The following is a 16,674-nucleotide window of genomic DNA, read 5'->3' on the forward strand; positions in this document are numbered from 1 at the left end:
GGCTAAATTACATCCTAACTGGTCATTCAAAATTCATTACTCCAAACAATTCATTTCAGGGAGAAATTAAATGCAAACAAATAATATCATATGTTGTAAGACATACCAGCAGGAAAAAGGAAATTCAAACATTCAAGTAAAGGTAATTTCTAATATTTTTACCTTGAGTTCCAGCCTTGTAGTATCTGCCTGGCACCGATAAGTGGCAAGAAGGAAGTTGTCATTTGACTGGGAAGAATACAAAGTGGAGGAAAAGAATGAATCCATGTTTTTAGCGACAAAAAAAAGACATCAATAATAATAATGGTTACCATTTGCTTAAGCACCTGTCATTGGTGCTAAGCGCTTTTCAAACATGTTCTAACTTACACTTACAAAAACTCTATGCACTAAGTTTTACTAATTAAATTTTAACAGATGAAGAAACTGAGGTCATGAGGAGTTAAATAAAAGCCATTAAGTGATGAAACTGGAATTCAAATTCCTATCGAAAGCTCATGCTCTTTCCATCTTGAGTTTTTACAATAACATTTTTAAACATTAAGAATTCTTCTAAAAATCTGACAATGCAAACACCAAATGTGATATGGTTTGGCTCTGTCCCCATTCAAATCTCATCTTGAATTGTACTGCCATAATTCCCATGTGTTGTGGGAGGGACTCAGTGGGAGATAATTGAATCATGGGGCCATTTTCTCCCATACTGCTCTCATGGTAGTGAATAAGATCTGATGGTTTTATAAGGGGAAACCCCTTTCTCTTGGCTCTCATTTTCTCTTGTCTGCTGCCATGTGAGATGTGCCTTTCACCTTCCGCCATGATTGTGAGGCCTCCCCAGCCAGGTGGAACTGTGAGTCCAATAAACCTCTTTCTTTTGTAAATTGTCCCATCTTGGATATGTCTTTATCAGCAGTGTGAAAATGGACTAATACAAAATGTTTATACTGTAAAGGCACATACACCAGAGCTTAATATTGAATCTCTTAGATTTTTCACAAATACTTATACAGGAAAGAGAAATATCTCTTCTCTGTATTCCCAGCAAATGGCACAGTGCCTGGCATACTGTAAGTGCTTAATACATGTTTGTTGAACTAACCTAGAGGAGTTTTTTCAAATATTATAACTTCTTGAAATTGAATATTAAACTACTAGAAATAGAGAAACGTAGCTAGGTTCATGGATTACAAAAAGAGACACAGCAACATAAGATAATTTATATGTAATTTTCGAGACTGCTATTTCTCTATTTTTATTAAATAATCAAAGAAATAAAAAGGATGGTAATATAAAATATAAAACTCAAACATTTCAATTTCAAATCATTTAAACTCAACAGAGAGGACTGATCAATTTAAAAGTAAATATATTCTTTTTTTTTTTTTTTTTGAGACAGAGTCTTACTGTGCTGCCCAGGCTAGAGTGCAGTGGTGTGATCTCAGCTCAGTGTAACCTCTGCCTCCTGGGCTCAACTGACTCTCATACCTCAGCCTCCAAATAGCTGGGACTACAGGTGCATGCCACCACACCCAGCTACTTGTTATGTATTTTTAGTAAAGAGGGTGTTTTACCATGTTGGCCAGGCTGGTCTTGAATTCCTGGCCTCAAGTGATCCACCTGCCTTGGGCTCCCAAAGTGCTGGGATTACACGTATGAGCCACGGTGCCAAGCCGTAAATATGTTCTTGTATGATTAAAAGCAAACGTTATATACTACAGTGTTTATCAATAAATGATACAGATAACATGTTTGGGATGAGGTTTGGGAGTGGGAAGGAGAGGGTGAAGAGCATGAAAAAATGACTGGGCTGGGCATGGTGGCTCACACCTGTAATCCCAGCACTTTGGGAGGCTGGAAGGTGGAAGGACAGCTTGAAGCTAGGAGTTCAAGACCAGCCTGGGCAACAAAGTGAGGCCCCATTTCTACAAAAAATAAAAAATAAAAAAAATTAGCTGGGCATCATGGCATATGCCTATGGTCCTACGTACTCAGGAGACTGAGACAAGAAGATAAGCTTAAGCCCAGAAGTTTCAGGCTGCAATAAGCTATGATCACGCCACTGCACTCCAGCCTGGGTGACACAGTAAGACCCCCATCTCTTAAAAAAAAAAAAAAAGACTAACCATATGTTGAAAATTAGTGATGGGTACATGCAAGTTATTATACTAGTCTTTCTACTTTTGTGTATACTTGAAACCTCCATACGTTTTTTTAAAGCCATTGTCCTAGAAAATATATTTTAAATTAGTATCAAATAGTCATTTCAAAGAATCCTTCAGTGATGTAATTAAAACAGATTAATCTTTCATAGTAACTTAAGAATCAAAGATTTTAAGTTTGTTTTAAGTTTATTGATTTTCTAAATAATCATAAAAATGTAGGCCATATCTTTTGTGTTTTGTTCTCAAACAGGAATGACAAACCACATATTGATAATATAATACAACTGTTATAAAATCGCTTATTAAAAATAAAATTTTTACTATGAAGTTATATTGAAAAATAGGCTGGGCACAGTGGCTCACACCTGTAATCCCAGCACTTTGGGAGGCCAAAGCCGGTGGATCACCTGAGGTCAGGAGTTCAAGACTAGCCTGACCAACATGGAAAAAACCCATCTCTACTAAAAATACAAAAATTAGCCGGGTGTGGTGGCGTGTGCGTGTAGTCCCAGCTACTTGGGAGTCTTGAGACAGGAGAATTGCTTGAACCTGGGAGGCAGAGGTTGCAGTGAGCTGAGATTGCGCCACTGCACTCCAGCCTGGGTGAGGAGTGAGACTCCATCTCAAAAAAAAAAAAAAGAAAAGAAAAAGAAAATTATTCTTTTATCTATCAATATTTTACTTTATCTACTCTTTTATTCCTCCTTTTTAAAAATATATATATAAGGCCAGACGTGGTGGCTCATGCTTATAATCCCAGCACTTTGGGAGGCTGAGGTGGGAGGATCACTTAGGCCCAGGAGTTTGAGACCAGCCTGGGCAACATAGGAACACCCTGTCTCTACAAAAAATTTAAAAATCAGCCAGGCATGGTGGCTTGTGCCTGTAGTCCCAGCTACTTGGAAGGCTGAGGTGGGAGGATCTGCTTGCGCCAAGGAGGTCGAGGCTGCAGCAAGCCATGATCACGCCACTGCACTCCAGCCTGGGCAACAGAGCGAGACCATGTCTTAAAAAAGTAAATAAATAACAAAAACCAAATAAATAAAATATATTCTGCAACAGTGCCAATGCATATAAATAAAATAAAATATATATTAATATAACTAACCACCAACTCCAGTTACCATCTCCTCCTGCTCTGGCTTGCCTTCTCCAATGCAATTAATCCAAACCTTATCTATACCTTGACTTCTCTTCAGGAGTCACACCTAGCTCTGAGACTGCTTATCGGCTAGTACTAAGCAGAAAGAAATGATACAGTAAGCATGTCCAAAAGCACTGATGTGATCATCTCAGGTACTGTGCACGTTAAGTGCTCAATAAAAGTCTGTTGAATGAAGTTTAGTATGCATTCAACAAGCCTAGAAAAAGTGGGGCAGGGCAGGAAGAGCGGGGGAAGCAACAGATCATGTTCCAATGCAGGGATGTGTGAAACTATATAGCATTTTCAGGAATTTTAAGAACTTCGGTTTGGCAGAAATAATGTGCATGGGAGGGGTGGTAGCAGCCAGTGAGAGAGAAGTTAGAGATGTAATCAAGAGCTGAATCATGGAAAGTTTTCTATGCCACGATAAGGAATCTATATATATACATAGATTCAGCAGGAAATCAGGAATATTTAAAAGGTTTTGAGAAAAGAAAGATACAGTGATGTTCGTGTTTTAGGAAGGAAGACGTCTCTGGTGGTAGTGTATATACAGCATATCCTAGAAGTCAGAGGCAAGACTAGAGGCAGAGAAACTTATAAAGTAGGTCAAGCAAGACATGATAAGGGCCTGGACTAAGTTAACAGGGGTAGGAATGAAGCCAAGTGGAAGTATGAAAGCCATGGAGGTAGAACTGACGGAAACTAGTGACTAATTGGATATATAGGCTGAACATTCCCAAACTGAGTATCTAAAATGTTCCAAAACTCTAAACTTTTTGAGTGCCAAGATAATACTTTAAGGAAACGCTCATTGGAGCATTTCAGATTTCAGATTTTCAAATTTGGGGTGCTGAACCAGTAAATACAAAACAAATATTCCAAAACCTGAAAAAAATCCAAAATCCAAAATACTTCTTGGTCCCAAGCATTTCACATAAGGGATATCAACCTGTAACAGATCACAGAAAAGAAGGAATCTAGGACAACATCAGGTTTCTCGACTGAGGACAGGGAAAGAGAACCGACACAGATTTTGAAGGAAAGGTTACATAAGAAATAATTGAAAAAGAAACATCAAAACCTAGCAGCATCTATAGACTTTAATCAAAATGGCATAATAGAAATGAAAGCATGTGAAGAATTCTTTTATATTTTTTACTCACCTCAGAATCACAGCTGCTAAAGCTAACGACAGCAGAATTTTTATCCACATCAAGTAAATCTATTGGAACATCACTCTACAGTCAATATTAAAAAAAAAAGAAGGTTGAGATGGAAAACCTAAAAATGTTCATAAATTATGTTTTCTCTAAGAGTTCTCCTTAGTTCTAGTTTATATTCATCTTTAAATTTGAGAGTATGAATTCTCTTAGCTTATACTTGATAGTATATACTTACAGAAAATAAATATAATAAAGAATAAATGTTATTTTACAATCACCTGCTTTTTTCTAACTTGGATTATAAAAATCACAGAATAACATCTCTCACCACCCCCTTAAAAGTCCAATCATCCCACCTATTTTTATAAAGTGCTAAAAATGTTACCATGAGCTATAAATAATCACATGGCCATTCTGATTGTATCAGTTCATTTTTATCAGTTTTAATTTTACCTGTAACACAGAAAGAAGATAATTTTTGGTCTCCTCTGGAGAGGCAGTTTGTAGGACAAAGCTGTTGCACTGTTCTATGTGAATGGCATTCCTAGAGTTGCTCAATGCAACAGCCCGTGAGCTAGCATTACTTAAGAGAGTTTTCTGCCTTTAGGTTTTTTTTTTTAATAATCTGATCTCTCCATTACATCTTTTTAAACCTTTTCTTCCTCCAATTTGTTATGTTCTCATTTTGTGATTGGTTTACTACCTTTTGTTTGTTTTCTATTCATCCTATTATTCTTTTCTACTTCCTGAATACCTTCTAATTTAAATAAGTCAGTAAATATATACATTGATGAATGGAGTCATATATTATTATCCCTAAATTTCACCCTTTAGGATTCTCTACTTTGCCTGTTGACCTATCAGAAACGGTTGGGTTAATGAGCAAGCTGTACTTTAATGTTTGGGGCTTTAAAAAAAAATGTTCTAGCAAGGGCATTAAATATGGTAGTTTTCTAAGTCACATCTCTGTTAAGATTCTCCCAGAGGGTAGCCAAAGAAGAAAAACCTTACTGTCTTTTCTAACTCTTCTTAAAACTGAAGCCCATCTTTTGTTTGTTAAGTACATAAATAAAAAGTAAAAATATAATTCAAATAATCTGTGAGCAAACCAATTATCTAAAGGAAGAATAAAAGGCCATAAACATTTAAAATTACTGTCTATGACTGGGTGGGGTGGTTCATGCTTGCAATCCCAGCACTTTGTGGGGCCGAGGCGGGTGGATCACCAGAGGTCAGGAGTTCAAGACCAGCCTGGCCAACATGGTGAAACCCCGTCTCTACTAAAAATACAAAATTAGCCAGGTGTGGTGGCACATACCTGTAGTCCCAGCTACTCGGGAGGCTGAGGCAGGAGAATCACTTGAACCTGGGAGTCGGAGGTTACAGTGAGCTGAGATCGCACCACTGCACTCCAGTCTAGGTGACAGAGTAAAACTCTGTCTCAAAAAAATAAAAATAAAAATAAAAATAAAATAAAATTACTGTCTAAAACTAACAATGTTCAATAATAATTAGTACATATGACTGGTCTGCAAAATAGATCCAGTCATAAAACTAAGAAATTAGACATTTTGCTTACCTGTATTAAGACATTATCTATTGCAGTCTGTACCTCTAAGATAAGGCTATAACTGGCATCATCTTTATTTAGTGTAAATTTATCATTTATACCAAAGGAAGGTACTGCTGATTTTGCTTTGCTTGATTGAGAAGACTGTTGATAATTCTCTCTTTCCTGCAATACCTTATACTGCAAATGTTCCAACTCATTCCTGGAGAAAAACACATACAAATTTGTCAAATATAAGTATAAACATTTGAGGTCCTTAGAATGTTTACAAAAATTTGAGACATTTGCTTTTACAAAATGGGTTTTTATTGGTTGAGCTAATAAAATAAAAACAAAGGGAGCAAAATTTTTGCTTCTATGACTGACTAAATGATTCCACATTATTTATCCTTAACCCCAAAATTAAAATATCTACTCATTCCCATACTAGCAATATTAATAGAGAGTTTTAAATATCATGGTAGGCTACAAAATAATCAATCTTAACACAGGAATCTTGTTACAGTTACATAAAGTACTAATCAGAAGAGAAACTTCTTATACTAATGAGAAGAGAAACTAATATTGCAGAACATATTAGTCTTAATGAAAAGAGACAAAATGTGTGAAGCCAGTAAACGTGTAACTTTCAGTAAGACATTAGGGGAGACATAAAAAATAAAAAGGAAGCTGCAGAGCATTAGCATTTTCCACAAGGATGATCATGAGCCAGTGGTATGACTTAACTACCAAGAGTTAGAGAGGATTCTGCTGAGACTGAACTACAGCATTGCTTAGAGCTCCAGTTAAGGGGAAGGGCCACATGCAAATGGAGTAAACAGTCATTGGGATAGAACAACATGAGGCTTAACTAGCCACAGTTTAGGAGGAAAAGTCTAGGGAGGAGCTTGGAAGGGATCTGTGTAATGAACAAAGGAAAAGATTCATTCATCAAAGAAATATTTACTGCTAAATATTACATATTTACTCCTATGTACCTAGCAGTGTTTGGGTATCAAATGAACAAATCAGATATAAGCTTCTCATAAAGCTTACATTCCAGTGGAATCAAGAAATGGTAGACTTGGTTATAAATAAAAGGTACTGTATTGAGGATGTGAGAGAGTAGTCATTAACTACTTGTATCCTTGTTGCATGAAGTAGGATATCCTGAATGAATCTGGTATACTTGTTTGCATGAACATTACAGCTTGCTCTCTGGTGGCTTTGGTGAAACGGCTTGTGCTACTAGTACTTGTGGCATTTGCTGCCTTAAAAGTTTCTGTAGCCTTCAACTACCACCAGAAAAAAATCATCCTTCACTCCACAAAAGGTCAGCATGGGTTGAAATGGGGAGAGCAGTCATTAAAAGTTTCAGCAACTCCCACGTCTTCATTGTATGAAGCACCTTTATTGGAGTTTGAGGTCCCCCTTTTCACAGCACACGTCAAATTGAGCAGACCATAAAAGCAATTCCTGTGTCTAGGGGAGTCAAAATTACTCAGTTCCAGTTAAGAAAATTTACAAGCCAACATTACAGATTCAGAAGGGTCCACAGGAACAGCAAACTTTAGAGTTAATGAGAAATAATACAGCCATCTGTGTTGATTTCTAATGTCTGTGAAAAATAAAAAATAAAACACAAGTGTCTATGACACACACACACAAAAAAGAAAAACACAACTCTTGACCTAAGAAAAAGTCAACATAGAATAAGGCACACAAAAAAGTATATTTCTATCTCCAAAATATTAATCAACACTTACGCTAATTTTCTCAAAACTGTAAACTTCCATTTTAAAAGGTGATAAACTAATTAACTACATAATTCCTTCCAATAAAATATACTGCATCTATAAGTAATAAAAAGCAACAACCACACACTTCATGAGATTTTTTAAAAAGCAAATAAAAAACTCAAAGTTACCGTAAGGAAGAAATTTTATTCTGCATCTCCTGATTAATTTTTAGTTCTTCTCCTGGTCCACTTTCCTTATGAATGGGCTCTGTTGTCAGACCTGTAACCCAGCCTGTAGAGATGAATTACAATCACGCACCACTTAGTACTGCTAGTGTTAAAAAGCTAAATTATGCATTGTATAGCAGAAACTCCAATGTACATGCCCCTTTGTCCACCAATATCAGCCTAACTTAACCCTAGGACTTCATTCAAAAACAAAACATAAAATCAAGCTGGAAAATATTCAGACTACAGAGAAATTACTTAAGCATTTCACGATATCATTTTTTTTTTGCCTGAAATACTATAATACTATAATGAAGGGAATCTTTTACTTAACAGATTTAAAGTATGGAATAAGTCAACATAGTCTAGCAATTTCAAAAATAGCTGAAAAATAAGAATTGCCTTTTAAAAATTACTTTCATGGAAATTTAAACTCTCACATGACTACTATGAGAATGCAAAAATTACCAACTCAAAAGCAAGTTTTGGCAAGTTTTTGAGACCCTGTCTCAAAAAAAAAGTTTTTATAAGACATGTACATAGTCCAAAACATAAAATAAATCTCAATAAGTACTTCTCTTTAAATCAAAGAATGTAATTTAATACTTAAAGGTAAGAGTGACATGCTAAGCACTCTTAAAAAGTATTATTCAAATATCAACTATTTTATAAATCAAAAAGCCTATACTTTCTCCTTATTTTTTAACCAATAAAGTTTTTAATGCTGTAAGTAAGAGTGACTGACTAATACAGCAGCCTCCCCTTATCCACGATTCCACTTTCTACATTTTAGTAACCCATAGTCAATGGTAGGCTGAACATATTAAATGGAAAATTCCAGAAATAAGTCCTAAGTTTTAAATTGTACAACATTCTGAATAGGGTGATAAAATCTCATGCCATCCTGCTCCATTCTGCCCATGATGTGAATCATCCCTTTGTCCAACATATCACCTGCTGTATATGATACCCGCTACCAGCCTATCTACTGTTTGCTTAGAAGCCAAATCAGTTATCAGATCAACTGTTGTAGTATCACAGTGCTTATGTTCAAGTAACCTTACTTTATTTAATAAGGACCCCAAAGCACAAGAGTAGTGATGTAAGCATATTGTTATAATTGCTCTATTTTATTATTCGTTATTGTTAATCTTTTACTATGCCTAATTTATAAGTTAAATTTTATCATAGGCATGTAGGTATAGGAAAAAATATAATATATATAGGGTTCAGCACTATTTGAGGTTTGAGGCTTCCACTGGGGGTCTTGGAATGGATTCCCCATGAATAAGGGGGAACTACTATAACTGTTTTTTAAAGAGTCATCAAAAGCAGTTTATTAAATTTAGATTTTTTGTTGTTGTTGACTCTTTCTTCAATTACCTATTATCATTTACTTTACCTGAATATGTGGACACCACGATTTCATCATAGCTGTCTTTTCCTACACAACCACCCTGGATAGATGTGACACTTTCAGACAACATCTAAAAAAGTTTAAGACCAAGCACTTCATTAGTAACTAAAAAATCCACAGATATGTTAAAATAAGCCACACAACGTTTTCCCCGGCTCCAGACATTCAACATATATTTACTGAATGTTTATGTGCAGACACTCAGATTAGAAAGACAAAATATCTTGAACAAATGGCAGGAAACTTCAGTGTTTTTAAATTTGGGAAAGAAGATTGAAAACGACCCTAGTATATTTGTGGGTACCACTCAGCTAACGATATACCCACCTAATGAGCAAAAATAGTTTATTTATTTATTTAGAGACAAAGTCTCCCTCCGTCACCCAGGCTGGAGCGCAGTGGTGCAATCACAGCTCACTGCAGCCTTGACCTCCTGGGCTCAAACGATCCTCCCTCCTTAGGCCCCAGAGTAGCTGGGACCAGAGGTGCGCGCCACAACGCTGGGCTAATTTTTGTATTTTTCTGTAGAGATGGGGTGTTGCCATGTTTCCCAGGCTGGTCTTCAAATCGTGGGCTCAAGCAATCTGCCACCTTGGCCTCCCAAACTGCTAGGATTATAGGCGTGAACCACAGCGCCCCGCCAGTTTATTTTTATAAAGAAAGGTTTTTTAAAAACTTACATAAGCAAGGCTGGGTGCGGTGGCTCACGCCTGTAATCCCAGCACTTTGGGAAGCCAAGGTCGGCGGATCACGAGGTGAAGAGATTGAGACCGTCCTGTCCAACATGGTGAAACCCCATCTCTACTAAAAATACAAAAAAATTAGCCGGGCGTGGTGGCGCGTGCCTGTACTCCCAGCTACTCGGGAGACTGAGGCAAGAGAATCACTTCGACCCTGAAGGCGGAGGTTGCAGTGAGCTGAGATCGTCCCACTGTACTCCAGTCTGGCGACAGAGCGAGACTCTGTCTAAAAATAAAAAATAAAAAAAAATTACATAAAGCAAAAAGCAAAATACCCCGTAAGTGTAGTCTATTATCTGAATTCCATACAGCATCTCTTATGTGTATTCTCAAAATAGTTTTTTAGATAAAGAAAGAAGATGGTAACCTATATGGAATCTTTAGGAAATCTGCTATTGTGGAGAGAAACCAAGTTTTTTCAGATGACTCAGGGTTTATAATAACCATCTTTTAAGCAGTACTTTCCAAACTTGTCTGACAACCACTTAGGTAACTCAACTAGGAATCTGTATTTTTATTTATTTATTTATTTATTTTAAAATAATTGTAGGGAGCTGGTTTTTTGTTTTTGTTTGTTTTTTTTTTAGACAGGACATTGATCTGTTGCCCAGGCTGGAATGCAGTGCATGATCATGGCTCACTGCAGCCTGGACCTCACAGGTTCAAGTGACCCTCCCACCTTGGCCTTCCAAGTAGCTGGGACTACAGGTGTACACCACCATGCCTAGCTAATTTTTTAAATTTTTTGCAGAGATGGGGTCTCCCTCTGTTGCCCAGGCTGGTGTTGAACTCCTGGGCTCAAGCAAACCTTCTGCCTTGGCCTCCCAAAGTGCTGGGATTACAGGTGTGAGCCACTGTGCCAGGCCAGAAACTGTGTTTTTAACAAACACTCTAGGTAAGTGGCTTTCAAGCTATTTGGAAAGCAAGCAATATAAATTTTATATTACAATCTGGTATACATTCACACATAAACATATACAGCAATGTATCTAACTTAAAAGATTTGTGTCATACTCTGATATGTTCTAATCTATTCTATTTTGTTTTTTAAAAACTGCACTGGCAACACACTAATTGGTTTTGACTAGCAGTTTGAAAAACTCTGGCAGGTAGTTCTTAGCAGGCAAGGCTGAGAACCTTTGTTTTAAAGGAGGGAGTGGAAGGAAGGGACACTAGCATTAAACCGGACAATCAACAAAATTCTAGTACTCTTCACCTACCCTATGGGGGCAAACCTCTGAGCTATCCTGCAAATTAGGCTATGATAGTTGTTCCTGAGGCTAATTACCTGAGAAATTCAAGTAACAAAGGTTTGATTATAATAAATCACATAAAGTTAGATTTACAGGTGGGGTCAAATATCCGCATTTTTAACAAGTGTCCAGTTGTTGTGTATAATAAAGTCTTCAAAAAATTGTTTATTATTGATCTGACAGATTGATTAGATCTTCCTTTAATTTACTGAACACAAAACACTGGAAATCACCTGACTTGCAGAAGAATGTTTTACTTATCCAATAGAAACACGCACATTCTCACTTTCTGAGTGGTTTATCAGGGAACTATTAATTACAACTTTAAAGAGTATATTTAATGCAATATACTTGGAAAACATTACAAAAATTTTTTAAAAACCGTTCATTTCCTTTTTTTAACTGTTCATTTCTATACACTTTTTTGCTAATAGAACATTTTAATGAAATTCATTTATCTTATGTACTTATATAAAAAAATCGGGGCTACTCTGCACACTGCCTATGGGGTAGCCCTGTTCTGCAAGGAGCAGGAAAAAAAAAAAAGAAAGGAAAAAAGGAAGGAAGGAGGGAAGGAGGGAAGGGAGGGAGGGAGGGGAAAAGAAAGGGAAGAAAGGGAGAAAGGAAGAAAGAAAGAAAGAAATGATCCTATAACCACAAAATCAGAGATCCTGGGCAATATAGTATGGATAAGTTTTATGTAAGAAAACATGGAACTAAACTTACAAAAAAAAGACCTTGGTCCTTCCTCAAAATATTGGCAAATGAATATACAAGTTTAAGTTAAAATGCAATATTTAAAGTATACATATTTTCTCTTTTTATGATTCACCCCTTAACTACCTTTTTTGATTAATCAACCATCTACCAGTCCAGACTGTGTCAGACAGTACGTCTTCTCCTGATTAGAAAAGCAACATAGAAAGTGATGATGTGAATCCAAGATGAGGCAGAGTATTCCCAACCTAAGCATAAGCTGAAAGCAGGACCTCTGTCATTAGACAGAAGAAATAGGAAGAGGATAGGATTTCTTAGTGCCAGACCTGGCGGAACAGGTAAATGCTATGACATTTCTGGGGTTTGGAATAAAAGTCAAAGAGGAGACTTGGGGTCTGAATAGGAAAGTTTCTCAAAGGGCTGATGAGAAAAAGCAGGAGATCATCAACAATGGATTATTATTTCTAAGTCTAAACTACTACCTGCATCATTAGCAGGATGACTTTTTACACCAAAACAAGATGAACTAATTTGAAACCAATCTATAAAATAATCTCAACTGTGTAACATTTTTATCCCTATATTTTCTAAATGATATACTTCACACCTGTGCTTCAAACCACTTGTATTTTCTGAACTGCAGTTAAAGTTAGGATTGGGAGGTACCACTAGTAGATAAATTAGACCAAAAATTAGACTCAGTTGACACTGAGTTGTGAACTCTTTTTTTTCTTTAAGTTTAATAGCCTCAGTGTGTCCTATATGAAGCAGAATAGGGAAGCCCTGGATTGGTGAACACTAGTTCATGAAAATTAAAGATTCAATTTATGCCAGAATGCTTCTCTATGTAACTTTATAGCTTGGCATAAATGAGTTTAATTACATTTAAAATTTGTGAACTAAAATTACTTTTATCTAGTATTTCTTCTTATACAGGCAGCCCTTGAGTGGGTAGGAGTGAAACTGCTACTTTTTTCATTTTGCTTAAGGTTATTTCTGATACTGTCCTAACAATATAAAGTTTATTCCTAAAATCTTACTATTTTAAAACAACAGACTTACTTATATTAACCAAACATATAAATATTACTCCCATAAAGTGTCATTATATGTTATAAACTAAGGCAAAATATTTAATACTTTAGAGACTTATAATAATATTTTAAAGTATAATGAAAAAGTAATTTATTATCCTGCTTAAAGGCAAGAGTCTATTATTCAAACACAAGAGAAGTCTAGAGAAGATTCTGATAACATCAAAATAGCAATATTTTAAACCAAACACGAGATTTTAATATATTTTCACTTAATAAAATTCAAACCATCTGTCATCTCTATAATAATTTGACAAATAATAAGCATATAGTCTTTTTTAATGAACTTACCTGATCAAATCGTAGAACAGGTTCATTTGCATTATCAAAACTATACACTTCCACCATTCCGTCATCTCTCCCAACAAGTAAATCTTTAACCCCATCACCCACAATGTCAAAGCTGTCAATACACAAAATACCTTTAAAAAGAGATATGTGATAAGTTATTAAGAAGACTAATAGTTATGGTCAAGTATATGCCAAGTAAGAATTAAAAAAACACACATACCGACTCAGAATGGTGAGCAAAAAAACTTTGAGCAAAATCAAGTGCTCTTCTCTTGTCCATCCACATTCATCTATTTCCAGGTCTTTAAATATAATCTGTGTGAGAACGGCCCCTACATTTATATCTCCCTCCAGCTCTGGCCAAAGCTCCAGACTTATATATTCAATTTGGTATCTTCTCACAGACATCTGCATCTTAAACTTTCCATACCCCAAACAAAACTCTTTATTCCCCTCTTTACCATACCCCCTCAATACTGCTCCTCCCTCTGTCTTCCCCGATCTCCATAAATTATTCTACCTAGCTGCTCAGACAAAAATTCTGGGCCACATCTCTGATTTCTTTCTTTTTCTCACCACCCCTCATATCAAAACCGTTAGCAAATTCCATCTTCTCTACCTCCACAATATATACTGAAATTGTCTACGTTTCCAGCTACTGATAGCCTAGACTAAGCTAGCCTAGACTAGAATAAATTATAATAACTCCTCTAACTGGTCTCCATGCTTCCAGTTTTGACCTGCTGCCCCCCGCCCCCTCCAATCCATTCTCCAGTGTCCTTTGTTTTGTTTAGGCTTAGTAAATTAAATGTCACACTCCCACTGACAATTTTCTAATGACTTCCTACAGCACCTAGATTAAAATTCAAACTGTTTTCCAAGGCTTACACAATTTGGCTCTACTCTACCTCTCTGACTCCATCTCCTGCCATGTTAACGCATTTAGCCAAACTGACTGACCTTCCTACTGTTCCTCAAATGAATCAAATCTACCTCCACCTCCAATCTTTCACACTTACTTTTTCCTCTTCCTGAAACATTTTTCCCCCAAATCTTCATATTGCTAACTCTTTTTCTTATCAATCAGATCTCAGTTCAAATTTCACCTCTTCTAAGAGGCTATCTTTGACTACCTGGTCTAAAAGTGACCCTCCTCCTTCTACCATCACTCTCTAATACATAGCCCTGTTTTATTTTCTTCAGGTGACTAGGTAAAGCTGTCTTATGTATTTATTTGTTTTTACTCTGTCTCTCCTAATAAGTATTTGTTGAAGGAATAAATGAATATATGAACATCCTGAACATATACATAGGCATCTCACTATCTACCAAATCAGTTATAAATTCTCCTTAGAAAGGTATAAATTCCTTAGAAAACAGGAATATTCTCTGACCCACTGCACTTCTTCTTTGCCTTATAACAAAGACTCCCAGATTCCAATTAATTCTGTACCTCAAACAACTAAATTACCTCAGACAATTAAAATCCAATTAAAATTGGATTTTAGCATAAAATGATATTAGCCTATAAAAACGTATCAATACCAAATTACTATCAGCATTTCTTACTTTTAAAAAATTATGCCAATAGTATAATAGACCTGACAAATAAACAAATAGTATATAAATCAAGGTGTGAATTGCTAAGTCTGCTATGTAGTATAAATAGATAAAATAGAATAAATTATATAATTTAAGATACTTAATAATCATTGACACCTCAGAATCTGAACTACATGAAAAGCATACCTCCTCTCTTTTTCTCATTTTGAATTTCCCACTTGCGTACTGGTTTGGATGTAGTAATCTGTATAAGCGCAAGTTTTCCGTCTGATGTCCCAAACAAAAGGTCTTCTCCAGAGTCACCTAGTTATAATTAAAGTCAACATATTATATTTATCCTACAATTAGTAATCTCTTTAAAATTAAAATGTTGTTATGTAAAAATATCATTTTAAAAAGTACTATAAAAAGATATAAAACTTAATTTTTGAGAATGGTTATATATTCACACAATTTTATAGCTATAAGAGATAAGACATTTCCCCATTATATAATTTTAAGATGAAGAAACTAGGTTGGGTGCCGTGGCTCATGCCTGTAATCCCAGCACTTTGGGAGGCTAAGGTGAGAGGATCCCTTGAGCCCAGGAGTTCCAGACTAACCTGGGCAACATGGCGAAACCCTGTCTCTATAAAAAATACCAAAAAGCTAGCCGGGCATGGTGGTGTGCGCCTGTAGTACTAGGGAGGCTGAGGTGGGAGGATCCCTTGAGCCTGGGAGGTCGAGGCCGTGGTGAGCTGAGATTGTACCACTGCATGCCAGCCTGGGAGACAGAGTGAGACCCTGCCCCCCAGCCCCCCAAAAAAGAAAAAAACGGAGAATTAAAAGTTCAATAACTCGTGCTGTTAGTTACTGGCAAGTTACCAGAAAGACAACTGTCTCAATTCTAGTTTATGTCCTTTCTACAATTTCCCATTTTCACTTACTATTACAACACATAGTTGATTTGTGAAAAATAAAATCCTGATTACCGCCATTTCCATTGTGTAGTGCTAAGACAGTAGGGGGTCCAGGAACTTCAATTGCATACATCACATCAGATCCCTGAAGGAGAAGTATTTAAAAACTGAAACAGAATACAAACTGAAAATAATAGAGGCATTCATGAATAACATCAATATTCAAATACAGTACTCTTAGTAACACCTAGAATAAAATTGCTTTAAAAATTAGGTTATGAATACAACTTGCATTTGTTAGCAATTTTGCATATATCAACTGATTTGAAAACAACATATATATACATATATACGTATACATATACACGTATACATATACACGTATACATATACACGTATACATATACACGTATACATATACACGTATACATATACACGTATACATATACACGTATACATATACACGTATACATATACACGTATACATATACACGTATACATATACACGTACACATATATACGTACACGTATACATATATACGTACACGTATACATATATACGTATATGTATACATATATACGTATATGTATACTTATCTACACATGTACATATATGTATGTACATGTGTATATCTACACATGTACATATATGTATGCATGTGTATATATACACATGTACATATATGTATGTATGTGTATATCTACACATGTAC

General features: G+C 35.9%; 1 protein-coding gene across 3 annotated transcripts in view; it reads right to left on the reverse strand.

Moving 5' to 3' along the window:
• BBS7 (Bardet-Biedl syndrome 7) overlaps positions 1-16,674 on the reverse strand; it is a 47,272-nt gene that overhangs the window by 15,046 nt on the left and 15,552 nt on the right. For all 3 annotated transcript variants that reach the window (XM_024356277.3, XM_024356279.3, XM_054683353.2), the window contains exons 6-13: positions 16,034-16,106; positions 15,249-15,365; positions 13,500-13,630; positions 9,390-9,474; positions 7,949-8,051; positions 6,052-6,244; positions 4,473-4,547; positions 163-228 (exon numbers count right to left, since the gene is read on the reverse strand). In XM_024356277.3, coding sequence (XP_024212045.1) covers positions 163-228; positions 4,473-4,547; positions 6,052-6,244; positions 7,949-8,051; positions 9,390-9,474; positions 13,500-13,630; positions 15,249-15,365; positions 16,034-16,106 — 843 coding nt within the window. The remainder of the gene's footprint in view (positions 1-162; positions 229-4,472; positions 4,548-6,051; positions 6,245-7,948; positions 8,052-9,389; positions 9,475-13,499; positions 13,631-15,248; positions 15,366-16,033; positions 16,107-16,674) is intronic.

Source organism: Pan troglodytes, chromosome 3, assembly GCF_028858775.2.
Source record: "Pan troglodytes isolate AG18354 chromosome 3, NHGRI_mPanTro3-v2.0_pri, whole genome shotgun sequence".
Classification (NCBI taxonomy): domain Eukaryota; kingdom Metazoa; phylum Chordata; class Mammalia; order Primates; family Hominidae; genus Pan; species Pan troglodytes.